Source organism: Canis lupus, chromosome 8 (assembly GCF_048164855.1).
Source record: "Canis lupus baileyi chromosome 8, mCanLup2.hap1, whole genome shotgun sequence".
Classification (NCBI taxonomy): domain Eukaryota; kingdom Metazoa; phylum Chordata; class Mammalia; order Carnivora; family Canidae; genus Canis; species Canis lupus.
The window spans coordinates 40,709,327-40,729,362 of NC_132845.1; the positions used below are offsets into that span (position 1 = coordinate 40,709,327).

General features: G+C 46.1%; 1 protein-coding gene across 3 annotated transcripts in view; it reads left to right on the forward strand.

Annotated features, from left to right (window-relative positions):
• Nucleotides 1–12,600: 12,600 nt before the first annotated feature.
• DNAJA3 (DnaJ heat shock protein family (Hsp40) member A3) overlaps nt 12,601–20,036 on the forward strand; it is a 46,283-nt gene continuing 38,847 nt past the window's right edge. For 2 of the 3 annotated variants that reach the window (XM_072835575.1, XM_072835573.1), the window contains exons 1-2: nt 12,601–12,849; nt 18,589–18,722. In XM_072835575.1, coding sequence (XP_072691676.1) covers nt 12,639–12,849; nt 18,589–18,722 — 345 coding nt within the window. In that variant the 5' untranslated portion in view covers nt 12,601–12,638. The remainder of the gene's footprint in view (nt 12,850–18,588; nt 18,723–20,036) is intronic. The other variant, XM_072835574.1, reaches the window with a different exon arrangement.

Sequence of the window (20,036 nt, forward strand, 5' to 3'; positions counted from 1 at the left end):
CGCCCGCGGCCACGCCCAGCCACGCCCCCGGCCAATCGCAGCCCGCTCCGGCCCACCAGGCCCCGCCCCCCGACCAATCGCCGCGGGGCCGCCCTGCGAGGCCACGCCCCGAAGCCGGCGAGCTGGCCGCGCGGGCGGGGAGGTCACGTGCGGCGCGCTGTCCGCCCCCGACCCCGTGGGGCGCGCGCGGGCGCTGGGGGCACAGTCCCGGTTTTGGAGTCAGGCGTTTTCCTGGGGAGGCTCTCCGGCGTGCGAGGCGTGGCCTCTTCCGGGCGGAGAGGGAGGCAGAAGTGGACGCGGACCGTGCTCCGGACAGAGGAGCCGCTGGCCGCGGTCACACACACAGCGGGCGGCCCCGGGGGAAAGAAGGGGAGGGGGGAGCTCAGGCCTGATGCGCATCCCTGCGGCGGTGCCCGTCCCCCTCACCCCTCCTGCTTAGGCCAGGTGGGCTCGATGACCGATGACCGCAGTGGGGCCTGCAGCATCCCCGCATTAGGGCATGTCTTGGCTGCAGGCCTTGGGCGCCTTGGGGTAGGAGTGACACCTGCCAGGAAACTAAGGATGATTTACAGATGAATGGAAAGGGAGAAAAGTGAGGGAAATGGAAGATACCTTTATTTTTATTTTTGTTTAAATTTTTATTTATTTATTCATGAGACACAGAGACAGAGACATAGGCAGAGGGAGACGCAGGCTCCCCACAGGAGCCTGATGTGGGGACTCGATCCCACAACCCGGGGAAGACAACCTGAGCCAAAGGCAGCCGCTCAACCACTAAGCCACCCAGGTGCCCGTGGAGGATACCTTTAATAGCACTTGTGCCTCACTGTCCGCTGACTTAGGCCCCAAGCAACTCAGGAAGAAAAAACTACAGCTTCATTCCATCTGGGGCCATTCATTCCACAAGCACTTCTCTTCACTTTGAAAATGTACTCCGTGATTCCAGAATAAGCTCTCTGCTTGAGAACAGGCAGCTGAACACCTGCTCAGGCGTGTCTGGAAAAGGGACTTTGATCTGAGGAATGCAAATGACTGCTGCGAAAGTTTCAGAAGCCTGTAGCAGAGGGTAGCCTGGCCCAAGGTACCTGCCCACAGGGTGATTCCGAAGGCTTGCAGTGGTGGAGGGCACCAACGGACCCTCAAATGCAAGTTCTTTTTTTCAGTTTCCACAAGTAAACTGTGAGGTCTGAAAGGCCTCTTCCTATCTGTACCCTACCAAGTGAGTTAAGAGCAATTTTGATCTTCATAAACTAAAAATAGGATGCCAGTGGAGTTGCCTGAGGCTGGGGATTTGGAATTCTAAGCAGTCCGGCAGCCACTGGATACAGAGTTCCCAGGGAGCCTACCCTTCAGACCTTGGAATTCCAGGAGCTTTGGAAAAGGCACCATCAGGGCAGGATTGTGTTGGTCAGAGTGTTCAATTACTGCTAATATTGATTGATTCTTTTTAAAAAATGTGGTTAAAAAAACATACAATGTTTATCACTTTTAAGTGTGTAGTTCAGTAGTGTTAGGGATATTGGCAGTGTTGGACAGCAGATATCCAGAACCTTTTCATGCGATACTGAGACTCTATACCCATCAAACAACAGCTCGTTTCTCCTTCCCACCAGCCCCTGGTAACCACCACTCTACTTCCTGTTAGACTTTTTAAGATTTTATTTTTAAGTACTCTCTATACTCAATGTGGGACTCGAACTCACAATGCCAAGATCAAGAGTGGCCTGCTCCTCTGACTGAGCCAGCCAGGTGCCCCTAGTTTGATTACTTTAGTTATCTCATGTAAGTGGAGTCGTGCACTATTTGTCCTTTGTTTAACATAATGTCCTTAGGTTCATCCATTTCTAGCATGCAACAGTATTTCCCTCCCCCCCCCTTTTTTTTTCTAAAGTAAGCTCTACACCGATTGTGGGGCTTGAACTCACAACTGCGAGATCAAGAGTTGCATGCTCTACTGACTGAGCCAGGTGCCCCCTTTATTATTATTATTATTATTTTTTTTTAGGATGTCTTTCCCTAAGTCTAATTATTATACTACCATATGTACCACATAATATACACCACTAATACATCACATTTTTTTATCCATCGACAGGCATTGGGTTCTCCTGCATCTTGGCTATAGTGAATAATTTGTGGATATGCCACTGTCTCTTTAAGGCCCTGCTTTCAATTCTTTAGGATATATACCCAGAAGTGGGATTACTGGATCATGTAATACTTATATTTTTTTGAGGTTCCTCCATACCAGATATTGCTCTTAAAATTACAATTATTAGCAGTTTAATGCCATCTATTACTATAGATTGTTTAACTCTACGGTGTGCAGTAATCTCTTTTTGCATCAACAGTATTTGACTTATAACCTCCCAGGAGGGGACACTCAGGCATTTTGCATTGTGGTTCAAATGTAAATCAACTCTAGATTTAAAACTATAAAAATCTGGGACGCCTGGGTGGCTCAGTGGTTGAGCATCTGCCTTTGGCTCTGGGCATGATCCTCGAATCCTGGGATCGAGTCCTGCATCAGGTTCTCCAAAGAGCCTGCTTCTCCCTCTCCCTCTGCCTGTGTCTCTGTGTCTCTCATGAATAACTAAAAAAGATATTTTAAAAATAGTTTGCATATTTGTTTAAAAAATAAATAAAACTAGGGGCAGCCCCCGTGATGAAGCGGTTTAGCTCCACCTGCAGCCTGGAGTGTGACCCTGGAGACTAGGGATCGAATCCCACGTCGGGCTCCCTGCATGGAGCCTGCTTCTCCCTCTGCCTGTGTCTCTGCGCCTCTCTCTCTCTCTCTCTATGAATAAATAAAATCTTTAAAATTAAATAAATAAATAAATAAATAAATAAATAAAATCTTAGAGGAAAATATAGGGCAAAAGCTTCACAACAGGGGGATCCCTGGGTGGCTCAGTGGTTTAGCGCTGCCTTCAGCCTGGGGCGTGATCCTGGAGACCTGAGATCGAGTCCCACGTTGGGCTCCCTGCTTGGAGCCTGCTTCTCCCTCTGCCTGTGTCTCTGCCTCTGTCTCTCATTCTCTCTCTGTGTCTTCCATGAATAAATAAATAAAAATCTTTTTTTAAAAAAAGCTTCACAGGGGATCCCTGGGTGGCTCAGCGGTTTAGCGCCTGCCTTTGGCCCAGGGCGCGATCCTGGAGTCCCGGGATCGAGTCCCGCGTCGGGCTCCCATCATGGAGCCTGCTTCTCCCTCCTCCTGTGTTTCTGCCTCTCTCTCTCTCTCTCTCTTTCTCTCTCTTTCTCTGTCTATCATGAATAAATAAATAAATCTTTAAAAAAAGAAAGCTTCACAACACTGGGTTAGGAAATTATTATTTTTTGGGGGGGGGGTATGACACCAAAAGATCCAGGCAAAAAAGAAAAAAGTAAATAATGAAAAATTTAAAAACCTGTTCCTCAAAAGACATCATCAACAGAGTAAAAAAGTAGTCTACAAAATGGGAGAAAATATTTACAAACCATGTATGTGAAAGATATGGGATTCATATCCAGAATATAATAGAGAATTCGTAAAACTCAACCACAAAAAGAATCACTTAATTTAAAATTAGCAAAGACCTGGAGTGCTGGGGTGGCTCAGTTGGTTAAGTGTCTGTCTTTGGCTCAAGTCATGATCTCAGAGTTCTGGAATCGAGCCCTACATTGGGCTCCATGCTCAGTGGGGAGTCTGCTTCTCCCTCTGCTCCTTACCCTGCTTGCACCTTCCCTGTCTCTCTCTCACACACACACACTCACATACACACACAAATACATTTTTTAAAATATTTTTTTAATTGGCAAAAGTCTTGGATGGACATTGCTCCAGAGAAGACATACCAATGGTCACTAAGGGTATGAAAAGGATCTCAGATCACTATCCATTAGGGAAATGCAAATCAAAACTATTATGATACTACTTCACACCCAATAGGATGGCTAGTCCTAACAAACAAAACCCCAGAAAATAACAGATATTGGTGAGGATGTAGAGTAATTGGAACCTTTGTGCATTGTTGATGGGAATGTAAAATGATGCAGCCGCTGTGGAAAACAGTGTGGTAGTTCCTAAAAAAATTCAAAATAGAATTATCATAGGATCCAACAATTCCACTTCTGAGTATATACCCAAAATAACTGGAAACAGGGTCAGGAAGACATATGTGTACATCCATGTTCATAGCAACCTTATTCACAAGCCCTATTCCAGCCTTAAAACGTGGAAACAACCCATGTCCATTGACAGATGAATGGATAAGCACAATGTGGTCTACATATTCCATGGAATTTTATTCAGTTTTAAAAAGAAAAGAAATTCTGACCCCTGCTACAACATGGATGAATCTTAAGGATGTTGTGCCGAGTGAAATAAGCCAGTTACAAAAGAACAAATGGTGTATGATTCCACTTATATGAAGTAGTTAGACTAGGAAAAATCATGGAGACAGAAAGTAGAATGGTGATTGCAGGGGCCCAGGGGGATTTTATGTTGTGTGCATTTTCCCACAATATACTTTTAAAAATATTTATCCATTTATTTGAGAAATAGAGAGCATGAACAGGGGCAAGAGACTCTCCCCTGAGTGTGGAGCCCAACACGGGGCTTGATGTAGGAGCTCCTCTCAGGACTCGATCCCAGGATCCTGAGATCATGACCTGAGCTGAAGTCAGATGCTTAACCAACTGAGCCACCCAGATGTTCCTAAATTTTTTAAAAATATAAATCAACTATACATCTACACCAAAGGTTCATGTAAGCCTTCCAAATTTGCTTGGTGCCACCTCCTGCTATCCCTGGGTTTGTTTTTGTTTTGCTTTGTTTTAATTTATATTATGTCAGATGGGCCTAAACAGGCAAGTTAGAAAAGTGAGAAAGCCTTTAACCCCCAGAGGTAACAAATGGACATGTCATGGGCCAAATCTGGTTCACAGATACATTTTAGTTGGTTTATATGATGTTTTAAAAATTGGAAATTTCCCTAAAAGTTTGGATTTCAGCCTCTCCGGAAAAATGGAAAGATTTGCAATGCTTGGTCCACATCCCTACATGGCTAAAATGGGCTAGTACCATCTGCCACTATTAATGCATGTTTTCCCATTCACCACAATCCCACTGATCCCTGTTAACTTAGGTGCCACTTCTATTTCACTTGTCCTTTATGTGCCTGGCCCTAGCACCTAGGCTTGTGACTCTGACCTTCTCTCCCAGGAAAGAGATCAACCATGACCCTCGCTGTGTTGAGTCATATGACTGTACCTCCATAAACTGGAGGTTGATGGTAACAGAGCAGAATGTCAGCTTTCCCATTCCCACCGCCACCAGCCCAAGCTCCACAGCAAGGAGAAGGAAGAGACAGAAGAACATGAAGGCCCAGGGACTGACTGTCTCATTCATTCATTCACGGATCCATTCTAAGTGGAGAGAAAAACTTGAGTAGAAAGCTCAGAGCTGGGCAGCCCCGGTGGTGCAGCGGTTTAGCGCCACCTGCGACCCAGGGCATGATCCTGGAGATTCTGGATCAAGTCCCACGTCAGGCTCTCTGCATGGAGCCTGCTTCTCCCTCTGCCTGTGTCTCTGCCTCTCATTCTCTCTCTGTGTTTCTATGAATAAATAGATAAAATCTTGAAAGAAAAAAAAAGAAGAAAGCTCAGAGCTCTATGGCTGCTGCAAACTTGAGCAGAATAAATTTTGAATTGTAAGGTTTTATGAACTGATAGGCTCCAAGATCCCTTGTAGTCCCATGAGCCTATAAATTACCAGCTTTGTTTTATGCTCCTAGTGACCCCACTTTGCTTTTTGTCTACAAGAACACTGGAAAACCTCTCTCTCTCTAAAGGACAGTTTATCAAAAGGTAGGTCAAATTCTAGTAAAACAAGGATATCTGGTTGACTTGGGGACTGGCAAGATGATTCAGATTTCACAGGTGCTGTTTCCAAGAATAATTACTAGCAAACAAGATTTTAGGAAACCATTGTAGTGAAGAAAATATAGAAAAGAAAAAGAAGGGGATCCCTGGGTGGCTCAGTGGTTTAGTGCCTGCCTTCGGCCCAGGGCGTGATCCTGGAGTTCCGGGGATCAAGTCCCACATCAGGCTCCCTGCATTGAGCCTGTTCCTCCCTCTGCCTGTGTCTCTGCCTCTTTCTCTGTGTGTGTCTCTCATGAATAAATAAAATCTTAAAAAAAAAGAAAGAAAAGAAAAGAAGCAGAAAAGAGAATACTTTATGTACCTAAAGGGATATTAGCAGGGAGAAGAGGGCAGCAAGGAAAAAATAGAGAAGAAAAAAAAAAGGCACAAAAAACCTAAAAAGAGCTTCAGGCTGCATCTTTATTTTAAACTGATGGCAAAGAAAAGAAGTTTCGATCTTTTTTTTTAAGACTTTATTTATTTATTTATTTATTTATTTATTTATTTATTTATTTATTTATTTGAGAGAGAGAGAGAGAGCAGCGAGCACAAGTGAGGAGGAGTGGCAGGAGGGGCAGAAAGAGAGGGAGAAGCAGACTTCCCGCTGAGCAGGGGGCTCCATCCCAAGACCCTGGGATCATGACCTGAGCAGAAAGCAGATTCTTAACTGACTGAGCCACCTAGGCACCCCAAGAAGTTTCCATCTTGATGTTCCCTTAATCTTCAGTGAAGTTAGTGGCTTCCATAAATCAGAATTTTTGCAACAGAGCCATGGGTGCATTCAGTGCCAACAACAAATTCCTTAGGTCTAGTTATCCGTTCCTGAAATGACTGTTTAAGATGCACTTTGAAAACATTAAAAAAAAATTCATACCTTAAGCCCTGCCTTGTTCATTTCAGGAACTGGTGCAGAAAGGTACTTGTAGTTCTCAGCACAGAAAACAATTTTGCAACAAAATACATTTCAAAAATTGGGGAAAACACTCTATATCCCATTCTAACCTGACAATGCACCTCACATTATTATTTTGTTGTTTCTCAAATTGAGGTGTACTCACAGGTTCGTAGGGTTCTGAGGTTCTACTACACCTAGTGATTTGTTTCAATTTTTTTACAGTAATGGGAAATATGTTAGCAGACACAAAATTTAACTTTTGTGGTGATACTTTACAACTAAAGGGCATTTTCACAGAAAAGACTGTCATTTTCTAACATGATGTTTTCCATCCTGGAGCCTACTGATTGCTAGAGGATCCAGAACTTTATTCTCAGTGTCAGTGATTTTTTCCCCCTTTAAAAGAATTCCTTTGGGCAGCCCAGGTGGGTCAGTGGTTTAGCGCCACCGTCAGCCCAGGACATGATCCTGGAGACTTGGGATCAAGTCCCATGTTGGGGTCCCTGCATGGAGCCTGCTTCTCCCTCCTCCTGTGTCTCTGCCTCTCTGTCTTTCTGTGTCTCTCATGAATAAATAAGTAAAATCTAAAAAAAAAAAAAAAAAATTCCTTTCATTTCTCAGGTTTGTGAAACATTAGTTAAATTTAAGCCTCCTTTGGACAGAAGAATATTTAGTTGCGAGCAAGACACACCTGCAATATATTTAAAGGGCCATTTAGGGAAGTATTAGCCTGGAGGGCCGAATGGAGAACACACAGGTGACCAAGTCGAGGATAGTTTGTCTCCTTGTTCTGTAGGGAACTGCTCTCATGGCAGATGTCATTCAAGCCTGGGAATATCTGGGTCACACATCCCACACCCCCTTCGAATTGTCCTATACTCTCAAGGGGAGGGAAGAAAATGCTACAACTAGAGAAATAGCTGCTTTTTATTTCCTCTGAAAAGACTGGCTCAGGACCTTTGTCTTCCCTGGAAGGGATCTTCACTCACTTGCGGAGAGGAACAGATATCACATTGGGTACCATAGACTTGGCTAGTCCCCTGTGGCTTGGATGGTCAGTGTCTGCAGGAAATCATGGACTAGACCATACTTAAAACTCCCTACTAGGGGTGCCTGGCTGGCTCAGTCTGAAGAGCATGCGACTCTTGACCTTGGGATCAGGAGTTTCATCCCCACGTTGAGTGTTGAGATTGCTTAAATAAAGAAATAAACTTAAAAACAAAATACAACCAAACTTCCCTACTAGCTCTCACTGACCTCACTGCCTCAGGAGACAGGGAAAGGGACTAGAGGAACAGCAAAATGACAAGTGTGGGGCGGGGTTGGGGAGAAGCTTGTGAGCCTTGTGTGCCTTTGCAAAACATATTTGTTTCTCCTTAAAGCTAAAGTTTTTGGCTTTAGACTGGAGAAGGGGGAGAGTGGGTGATGGACACATGAGGCATTCCGCCTTGGGGGGAGAATATAGGTAGATGTGGCCCAGGTGCTCATCCCAGTTTTTGGCAACAAGCCTGGGATGAGTCATTTTGTGTCCTGTCACAGCTGAAGTCCTTGAGGCAGTGAAATATTCTGTAGGTGGAGTGGTAATAGATACTTGCCCTGCCTCCCTTTTTTTTTTTTTTTTTTTTGTGAGAAGCAGAGGAGATTCAGCATGAGAAAGTATTTTGTAAATTGGTAAGGCCTGTCTGACTAGGACTTACTGATCACAATGACATGGAGGTGCATGGTTTAAAGGGAAGGGCTGTGGGTTTTGTTAGGGGGTCTTGGCTCACTCACACACTAGCTCTGTGACTCTGGATGAGTTTTTTTTATCTTCCAGAGTTTATTTAATTGTGTGTAGGGGGTGTGGGGAGAAAGGAGTCCATTTGTAAATACAGGAATAGCCTTTGCCTTACCTTGCACAATTATGATCAAAATAGAAAATATGGCAAAGCTCTTTGTGAACTGGAAAGAGAATGTTCTTAACACAGTGGGCTTTTTCAGATCTCTCCATAGCCACTAAGTGCCTGAAATTGGTCCCACAGACATATCAAGCATGATAAGTCCAAACTACAAGTCATCATCCTTCGCCCTTAAACAACTTCTTCCCTGGGTTTTTCAGCTTGGCGTTAGGGAAATATAAATAAGCTTATTCATTGTCCTTCAACCAACTATCCAATAAAGGCAATTCAGGTACCATGGACCAAGGACCTCTGTCGTGAAGATTTCCAGAGCTTTGTAGCTTACCTATGTTTCCTAACTGTATCATCTCCTGCTTCCCTGTAGTGACCAGCAGTGAAAGGGATCTTGCATAGGCCGAGGCTGCTCTCATCAGAGAGTCTTTCTGGTGGTTTCCCCAAAATCCATCTTTCTCTCCTTCAGTAGCCACCGGCACCCACTCCATTTCCTGGGGAGTTCTCTGCTTTCTGAGATGGAACACAGGCTCTCCAGCAATCAGCCTTCCTGCTATCCCCTAAAACAAGTACACACACCCCATTTCAGTGTGGATTTTTTTTTTATTTGTGATAGTCACACACACACACAGAGAGAGAGAGAGAGAGAGGCAGAGACGCAGGCAGAGGGAGAAGCAGGCTCCATGCACCAGGAGCCCTACGTGGGATTCGATCCTGGGTCTCCAGGATCGCGCCCTGGGCCAAAGGCAGGCGCCAAACTGCTACGCCACCCAGGGATCCCTCAGTGTGGATTTTTACTGTTAATCACTATGGGGAAATGGATGGGGGGAAAACTAAAATACCAAAAATATGAGGAAGTTACAAAACTGACCAAGTTTTCATATTAGTGAGCCCTCCATTAGTTCCTAACTCACTCTAAGGTGGTAAATGAAAGTCCCTTTGCCTCTTGTCGACATTTATTCCTGAGAGTTGTACTTCTCATCCAGCACCCTCCCCCACTCCTACCCCTTGGGCTCCCTGTGGGCAAGTAACTATGCCTGAGTTCTGCTTGGTATCCTCGGTGCTTAGCACAGGGCCTGGCACATAGGACAACATTTGTTGATGACTTACTATGTGCCAAATACCGCATGGAGCCTTTGCATGGATTATCTCATTCTTTCTTTAGATGATTCTTTGAGGGAGTTACCATTCTGTCCCTGTTTTAGAGAAAGGAAACCAAGGCAGAGAGAGGTAAAGTCAGTTGCCCAAGGACACACAGCTGTAAGTGGCAAGGCTGGGATTCAATCCCAGGAGATCTGATTCCAGGGCCCATACTCTTAATCATGATGCTGAAGACATTTAAATATTAAACATATTAAGTAAACTCTTTTCTCCACTTCCCATGTCATGACATCTCTGCCTTGTTTCTCTAAAAGGCCTCAGCTCTAGGTTCACTAGCCCAAACTCTCAACTACTCCTTACACTTAACAGCCTTGAATTTTTTTCACTATATTAGTGGTTTTTATCTTTCATTTTGTTTTATTTTTATATTTTTTAAGATTTTATTTATTTATTCATGAGGGACACACAGAGAGAGACAGAGACATATGCACAGGGAGAAGCAGGTCCCCTACGGGGAGCCTGATATGGGACTCGATCCCAGGACCCTGAGACTGCAACCGGAACTGAAGGCAGACGCTCAACCACTGAGCCACCCAGGTGCCCCTTCATTTTATTATTTATTTTTTTAAGGTTTTATTTATTTATTCATGAGAGAGAGAGAGAGAGGCAGGCAGAGACACAGGCAGAAGGAGAAGCAGGCTCCATGCCAGGAGCCCAACGTGGGACCGATCCTGGGACTCCAGGATTGCACCCTGGGCCAAAGCCAGGCACCAAACCGCTGAGCCACCCAGGGATCCCCCATTTTATTTTATTTTATTTTAATATTTTTATTTATTTATGATAGTCACACACACACACACACAGAGAGAGAGAGAGAGAGAGGCAGAGACACAGGCAGAGGGAGAAGCAGGCTCCATGCACCGGGAGCCCGACGTGGGATTCGATCCCGGGTCTCCAAGATCTCACCCTGGGCCAAAGGCAGGCACCAAACCGCTGCGCCATCCAGGGATCCCTCCCCATTTTATTTTTTAAAAAGATTTTATTTATTCATTAAAGAGAGAGAGGGAGAGAGAGAGACAAGGAGTGGGGGGCGAGGGAGAAGCTGACTGCCCCACTGAGCACAGAGCCCAACCAGGGGCTCCATTCCATGTGCCCCAGACCAGTGGTTTTTAAAACTTCTTTGAATCTCAGTGAAGAATTTGATCAATGAAAGCTATGGCTCTTTACCCAGATTAACATCCACATCCACAAGAATTTGGGTACAACGGGCAGAAGGGGCAAGGAGCACACATCATCTTAAACCCATGGTGAACCCTCAAGCTCCCTTCTTACCATGTGGGGGTGGCATTCCCGTGTGTGTGTGTGTGTGTGTGTGTGTGAGAGAGAGAGAGAGAGAGAGAGAGAGAGAGAGAAATTCCTTTACCAGGCTTACTAGGCGAGGTGTATCTGTCTAGCCTCATCTCCAGTCACACCCCCTAAGTTTAGGGCTTAAACAAACCGGAGAAGGACTTTCACACCTCTAAGACAGCTGCTTTTTTTTTTTTTTTTTAAGATTTTATTTATTTATTCATGAGAGACACAGAAAGAGGCAGAGACACAGGAAGAGGGAGAACCAGGCTCCCTGCAGGGAGCGGAGGTAGAACTCGATCCCAGGACTCCAGGATCAGGCCCTGGGCTGAAGGCAGACCCTTAACTGCTGAGCCACCCAGGGATCCCCTGCTTTTTTTTTTTTTTTTTTTAATAAAGATTTTATTTACTTATTCATGAAAGACACAGAGAGAAGTAGAGACAAGTGCAGAGGGAGAAGCAGGCTCCCTGCGGGGAGCCCGATGGGGGACTCGATCCCAGGACCCCGGGGTCACGCCCTGAGCCGAAGGCAGACGCCAACCACTGAGCCAGCCACCCAGGTGCCCCAAACATCTACTTTTTAAGTTCCTGCTTCTGGGAATCCTCCGCCTCTCCACCCGCACCTGACGCACTTGTCCTCAAAGTCCACTTAGAATGTTACCTCTCGGATGCCTTCCCTGACACCCCAGCCCCTCAATTTGTCACCTCCGTGACCCTGACACTGTTCACACCTCCGACAGCACCGATCGTGTTATGTTAGCTGCTGCGGAGCCCGTGTCTCTCGATTCGGCGTTTGCTCCCCGCCCCCGAGCAGGGACGGCACGTCATTCATCGTTGTAGCCCGAAGAGTCTAGAAAAACGCGCATGACAGCAGGTGCTCGCAACATTTATTACACCCATTTGTGACTGGTAAGTTCATTACAGGTCTGGAGGAGACTAACACGCTTAGGACAGAACCGAATGATCGAAGTCCGCCCCATGAGGAACCAGCCAGAGAGAAAGCGAGCTTGAGGCCAGGCTTTGGAAGTAGGGCAGAGGCCCCGCGGGCTGGCGCTGACACAAGACGAGCAACCCTCAGGCGGGATGCTGAGCGTCGGGTCGGGTTGAAAGGAGACGCGCACTGCATGTTGGGATCGGCGCGACGGACGGCCGCGTTGCACGCCGGGATTTTTGTAGTCCCGCCCTTCGCCGGGACCCTCCGAATAGTCACATCTGGCTACCCTCGACCACGTCTTTACACAGATAAGGTACACTCTTGGCCATCCAGCACAGAATGACGGGGTTTTTCAGGGTCACTGTACCTAGTTGCACTCCTCAGAGCAAACCTCATTTCAGCGTTGGCAAGCAGAAAGGACCATTGAGCGCTGCTGCGCGTGCGCAACCCGTGCGTCCGCGCGTGTGCTTGCACCGGGCTCCGCCTCCGGAAGCCCGACGCTTCGTCCGCGCGATGTTCTCGCGAGGCCTCCTTGAGCCGGGTGGCGCAGGCGCAGTGGCCCTGGGCCAAGATGGCGGCGTGGTGCTCCTCACGCTGGTTGTTGGTAGCCGTGGGGATTCCGCGGCTGCCAGTTGCAGCGGGGAGAGGAGCCCGGCCGTCTAGGGGGGGCGTGGTGGGGGCTTCGCTGAGCCACAAGCTGAACGTCAGTACCTCCGCGCCTTCCCTGGGAGGTCGGGGCTCCGGGGCACTGCTGACATTGACACCCGGTGTCAGCTTCAAAGGTGAGAGCAGGTTCCGGCGCCCGAGAGGGGCTCTGAGGCCCGGAAGGGGGTGGGCTCGGTCCCGCTGCGGGGGTGGCGGGGTGGAGGGTGGCTTCTGACCTGTATGCGGAATTGCTTGGAGAGACTGGCAAGCAGGAGGCAGAGAGGCCCAAATGGCTTCTCAGAAGTGAAGCGGGGAGAGCTGCTTGGAGCCCCCGGCGCCGGGAGAGGAACGCTCCGTACGCGCGCCGCCTTCACTTCTCTCTAACATTTCTAGAAGTTTCTTCTGGGCCGCCACTGCTCCGTTACCCTATTCGATTCCCGTCTCCTCCCTTCACCTTCTGGCCGGAAGGGAAGAGGTACCTGCCATTCGGTGAGCACCTGCTGTAGTGCTCGGCACTTGGTGCCTCGTTTCACTTGACTGTAACAGTCCTGCAGGAAGGGCGGCGTCATTCTCATATTAGGGAACGGGCAGCCGACGTCCTGTAGCTAGATGAGAACCGTCATCCCAGACCCAAGCTGTCCTTTAATAGCTCATACTCCTTCTGCCGCATGATTTTAACTGAAGGGCACTCGTAACGGTCTTTTCTAAGACCTTATGTTGGCGGTTGTAATAAAAATGCAGGCTGACATTTACTGAGCACTTTCCACGCACCAGGCTTGGATCATTTCCATGCGATAGACATTGTTCCACTCCGTTGTATAGGTAAAGAAACTAAGCCTAGATGTTAAACAGCTTGTAGAGTGACCGAGCAGGAAGATGGAGCCGTGATTCAAGTCCCGGCTCTCTGGACTGCTGGAGGCGATACTGAATTTTGGTCCATCTTAAACCTCTAAGTGTTTAGCGTTGATGGTTCTGTTCTGTGTGGGATGACTTCCATTATAGTAAGAGAAGGAAGGAGGAAACATTGAATAACCAGCCATGTGTCTGGATTATGTTACTGATTATGTTTCCGTAGAATTTGTGCAAATAATATTAAAGCTATCGATGAACTTCTTTTTTTTTTTTAAGATTTTATTTATTTATTCATGAGAGAGAGAGAGAGAGAGAGAGGCAGAGACACAGGCAGAGGGAGAAGCAGGCTCCATGCAGGGAGCCCGATGTGGGACTCGATCCTGGGACTCCAAGATCACGCCCTGGGCCAAAAGCAGGCGCCAAACCACTGAGCCGCCCAGGGGTCCAACTCATTTTTTTTTTAAGATTATTTTTTATTTATTCATGAGCGACACACAGAGGCAGAGGGAGAAGCAAGCTCCATGCAGGGAGCCCGACGTGGGACTCGATCCTGGGACTCTAGGATCACACCCTGGGCTGCAGGCGGCGCTAAACGGTTGAGCCACCCAGGCTGCCCACTGTCTATGAATTTATAAAGGAAATTGCCTGGTGGGGTCCAACTTTGTAATGCTTGCCTAAGAGGCAGTCATTAAAGTATCAGTAATCTTTATTACTTTGTAAAGTGAACAGACTGGCCTCCTCCACTGGAGCGTGTGTATATGAGAATTGGGAGAGATCTGAGAGAGGTATTTAATCCCTTTGAGCCTCTCTTAACTGTGAAAAGTGGTTCAATGACTAATAGGTGTTTATTGAGTGCCTTTCATACGCTAGCCACTTGTTCTAGGTACTGGGAATTTAGCAGAGGACAAAGAGATTGGATGAGGTTTTGGTCAAGTGATCCCATTTATTTATTCTGTTCCTGCCACCAATATTTAGTCACAGATGGAGCAGTAGTGGACTCAGATTTCCTTGGAGCAGCTTCACACTGTATTTCTCAGTATGAGCAAAAGTGGTCGTTTTTGAGTTCTGCTAACAGTTTTTTGTTTGTTTGTTTGTTTTCCTAACAGTTTCTAATGTCAGGGTTGTTTTAGATGGAGTTTGGCTGCATCGTTCTGTTCAGTTGTCCTTTAGGTAATTATTAAGCTAATTCTGTTCACATTACCTTTGTACAAGTTTGGGGAGCATTTTTGTTGATTGTGTATATATGAGAGGGACAGGCGCTACGTACTGAGCCTTCATGGAGCCATTACTAAGGACTTGTGGTCAGCACGTTGCCCATGATGAGCATGTTTTGTATCACATGATGAACATATGTGAGAGTTGGCATCCTTCAAGATGCACTCTGTTATCATATCTAAAATCATCAACTCAGCTCTCAAACATTGGTTTTTGATCTCCTCTCAAATCTGGTGGTACAATTAGGTGACATAAAAATAGCACTTTAAATATAGCTTTTCTCCCAGGGCAGAAAAAAGGTTGTTATTTGGTACTGGGTCGGTCATTCTTGGAACAACTTGGTGGCTGATCCTATTCTTGGTTGTTCCAATAAAGGCAAGGCATTTATTGATCATACCTTGGAGAAACATTTGTCTATCAAGTGAACTCTATTTTAATCATTGATGCCTTTTGGATAATGTCAAAAGTCATCAGACTTGTAGTAGTTAAATGTGATTTGTCTTTATTCGCATGCAGTTTTGCACAGTACTGTCCCATTCTTGCATCCCAAGTTCTCTGCCTGTGTCCTTGGAGCTGTAGCTGCCAGAGCCTTTGCCACTACTAGTCTCTGCCTTCTGGATTGGAAGGAGCGGAGAGGGAAAGGCTGGACAGGACCAGGACAGCTCCTCACACCTGAGAGAAGAGGGGCTGAGTACAGGAGCACTAGGAAACTAGCTCTTGTTTTTCTCAGATCTGACCAAAGAAAGACAGCTGTGGTCTCCTAACCCCCACTACTTCCACAGTCTACTTTTCATGCTCCAGCAACAGGGTGCAGCAACAGAAAACGAGTATGGGGATGCTGAAAATACAGATTTGCTCGCTGGTTCTGATTTCAGTCATTCTTGCTTCATTCCTACACATTCTCCTGTCTTACTATCTTTTTTTTTTTTTTTTTTTAAGATTTTAAAAATGTATTTGACAGAGAGAGAAAGCACAAGCAGGGATAGTGGCAGGCAGAGGAAGAGGGAGAAGCAGGCTCCTGCAGGGTTTCATCCCAGGACCCTTGAGCCAAAGACAGAAGCTTAACTGACTGAGCCACCCAGGTGCCCCTCCTGGCTGATTATCTTGCCCCTTTTCTGGTTGGCCTCAACACCCCTGGTTGTGTTTTGTGTTCAGATTAATTTTAAGTGGTCTCTCAGGCCTCTTGTTTGTTGTTGTTGAGAGTGCTTTCTCATGCAAGGCTGATCAATTCCCTGTTTAACACTTGCAGTGTCTCCCTGTTGTCTTCAGGATAAAATCCTGAGTCCTTCCCATAGCTCAGAGGCCCTTCAGTTTATTTCTAGGCCTCATTAATCAGCAGCATCATTATGTCTAAACCACCCCTCTCTACTTGTGTAGAATCTCGTTATATGGCCCAGTTAACTAAATGCACGAGGACTTTATGTAAGCCAAAGGTGATACATGATTTAGCAGCCAAATGAGGCACTTTTGAACATGAAAGGGGAAGCAATTGCAAATGTCAGGACTGTAGGTGTGATTCCAGGTGGATTCAAATCTTTCCTTAGCCTGGTTAATTTCTACACTTAAATAGCAGTTAAAAGACCTTTCCTGAACTTTTTCAATTGGATCGTCAATAATTCTCAACTGAGGATGATTTTACCACCCTCACCCCCCACAGGACATTTGGCAATGTCTGAAGTCATTTTTAATTGCCAGTGTGTGGCAGGGTAGAGGGGGAGTAGAGTATACTACTTCTAAGTAGTTGGCCAGGATGCTGCCTAACATCCTTTGACATATGGGTATTTTAGTTGGCCAGTGATGCCATAACAAAGAACCACATTTATCTTCACAGTTCTATTTTTTTAAAATTTTTATTTATTTACGATAGTCACAGAGAGAGAAAGAGAGAGAGGCAGAGACATAGTCAGAGGGAGAAGCAGGCTCCATGCACCGGGAGCCCTACGCGGGATTCGATGCCGGGTCTCCAGGATCGCGCCCTGGGCCAAAGGCAGGCGCCAAACCGCTGCGCCACCCAGGGATCCCTATCTTCACAGTTCTAAAGGCTGTAAGTCTAAGGTCAATGTTTTGGCAGAGTTGTGATTAAAGATCTTATTTACAATTATAATCACATTCTGAGGCACTGGGGATTAGGGCTTCAACATATGAATGGGGACACAACATATGAAGAGGACACAATTAGCTTATAACCCTAGAAAAGCCCCTCCACTGGGAGGAATCCCACTGTCAACAATTTGGGTTTAAGAAACCCTGATTAGGTGATTCTGTGTATGTGACTCTGCATGTCCTTGTGTACTAATACCTCTTTGCACACTGCCTCCGACACACCCCTGCAGGACTGTAAACTCCTTGAGAGTGCTGGCTTTGGCTTTTTTTCTTCATCTTGTATCTTCAGTGCCTACTACAATGTTAAGATCTTAAATATATGTAAGCTCCAGGAGGGCAGTGCCTTTGAATGGTCTGCTGCCTATTCCCAGCCCAGAACCCAGTGCCTGGCAAGTAGTAGATACTCAGTGAGTAATTGCTGAATGAATGAATGGTGAATCCATAAGCTGCTTCTCTGTAGGCAGAAGTTTGACTTAGTAATTGGGAGCTGGGGACGCCTGGGTGGCTCAGCAGTTGAGCGTCTGCCTTTGGCTCGGGTGTGATCTGGGGGTTCTGGGATCAAGTCCCACATTGGGCTCCCTGCATGGAGCCTGCTGCTCCCTCTGTCTGCATCTCTGCCTCTCTCTGTGTGTCTCTCATGAATAAATAAATAAAATCTTTAAAAAAAAGAAAACGAAAAGAAAAGAAACCGGGAGCTGCCATGACTCTGCCTTAACTTGGCTCCCTTCCCCTCCCCCAGCCCTGCCTTCCCTGTCTTCCCTTGTCACAGGATGGGTTGGGGGTTAGACAGGGCTCAAGGTGTGGGGTGGCTCCCTCTGCTTCACTTGGTGACAGACCAGTCCAAGTTGATTCTCTACCACATGCACAGTGAGCTGTTGAGTGGGACAGAGTGTTCTGATGGCGGTTCCTCCTGGCGCTGATACCAGCATGTGGTTGCCTGCCTTGGGCTTTGACCTGTTAGCTGTTCTGGGGTAAACAGGTTCAGGCATAGGGCCTTTTAACCCCTTGTGTCTGTTTAGGTGTATTATTTTAAGGAGAGGAGCAGCACTTTTATCGGATTCCCTTAGATCTGTGACTTTAAATGCTAAAAATAATTTCTTTAGTACAGTGGTTCTCAAATTGACCATGTGATGAGCAGAATCATCACCTGGAGGGCTTATTAAACATAGCCCACTGGAGTTTCTGATTCAGGTCTGGGGTGGGGCCTGAAGGTGGACATTTCCAACAAGCTGGTGGTGCTGCTGGTCCACTCTGAGAACCACCCCAGAAGCAAATCCCCAACTTTGCATGGTGGAGGGCAAGAACCTAGGGAATTGCATTAAGGGAGAAAGCATATGAAGACAGCTGGCACATGGCAGGTGCTTGTGTAATGTAACAGTGGGACTAGGTTCCTTTTTAATCATCCCCCAGCTAAAGCCTCCATCTGGGGTGCTGTTCCTTTGGTGGTGTAATGAGGGTACAACCTCATTGTATTGTGATCCAGCAGAATCAGCTCTGCCCGGTGCTGTTTGTTTTATATTCATTGTATACTGTGGTCTTGGCCATTTTTGAAATGCAGTGAGTTTGGTCTCCAGAGAGAGAAAAGCTGACCCTAAAGCTGTGATCTCCATTACTTTATGGGTATAACCTGGCTGGTTCTTTACTCAAAATTTCCTTTGGTTGAGCACATTCTTAGAGTGATTTTCTTTACTTTTTTTCTTTTTTAGGAGTAAAAAGTTACCCTTTTGTTTGTACTGCCTCCTTCCACACGAGCTCCCCTTTGGCCAAAGAGGATTATTACCAGATACTAGGAGTGCCCCGAAATGCCAGCCAGAAGGAGATCAAGAAAGCCTATTACCAGGTCTGTATGGAAGCCAGATTTTAGGGATAAGACTGTAGAAGGGATGCTGTGGTGTAGTGTGCTCACCAGTGAGGCATATCTGCCCTTGCAGCTGACAGTGTAGAATGAGATGAGAACATTGGGTGCTGCTGGACTGCTTTTCCTCAAGCGCATAGTGCCCTGCTGCTTAATGCTTCAGAAAAAAGAGGCAGAGCCAAAGATTTTTAGGAGCCTTTTCCAAAATTGTATTAGTGTTTAAAATTATTCTGCCTCTTAATACTTTTATGAAAAATTCACTAGAAGATTCTTGATTTTTTTTTTTTTTTTGGTCTTTTGGGTGTGTCTGTGTGTGTATGTGTGTGTGAGAGGGAGAGAGAGCGAGCACGCGCACAAAAACTTGTCTAAGCCTAATATTTGTGAACAGGTACTAATCAAGACCAGATCTGACAGCTATGGCTTGGATAGCTAATCCCTCCTCTTACTTTCTTTAAAGGGTACACTTCACTGCTTTTTACTGTATTCATAGAGGTTTTACAACCATCACGACAATTAATACATTTTCATCTCCTTTAAAAAAAAAACAACAGGGATCCCTGGGTGGCGCAGCGGTTTAGCGCCTGCCTTTGGCCCAAGGCGTGATCCTGGAGACCCGGGATCGAATCCCACGTCGGGCTCCCGGTGCATGGAGCCTGCTTCTCCCTCTGCCTGTGTCTCTGCCTCTCTCTCTCTCTCTCTCTCTCTCTCTCTCTCTGTGACTATCATAAATAAATAAAAATTAAAAAAAAAACAACAACAACAACAAAACATACCATTAGTACTTACTCCCCATTTTCTTCTCTGCCCTTGCAGTTGCTAACCTCCTTCCTATTTCTATGGATTTACCTGTTCTGGACATTTCATAGAAATGAAATCATACACTGTGTGGCCTTTTGTGACTAGCTTCTTTCACTTTTGAATAATTTTTTTTAAATTGTATTTATTTATTCATGAGAGACACAGAGAGAGGGAGAGACATAGGCAGAGAGAGAAACAGGCTCTGTGCAGGGAGCGCAATGTGGGTCTTGATCCTGGGACTCCAGGATCATACCCTGGGCCGAAGGCAGGCACTCAACCACTGAACCACCCAGGCGTCCCTTGAATAATGTTTTTAAGCTTTTTCCATGCTATACCATGTATCAGTTCTTCATTCTTTTAATGAATGGTCTTGTAATAATACTTCCATTGCGTGGATATACAACATTTTATTTACCCATAGATCAATTGATGGGATTTGGATTGTTTCCCTTTTTTTAAGATTTATTTATTTTAGAGAGAGAGAGAGAGAGAGAGAGAGTG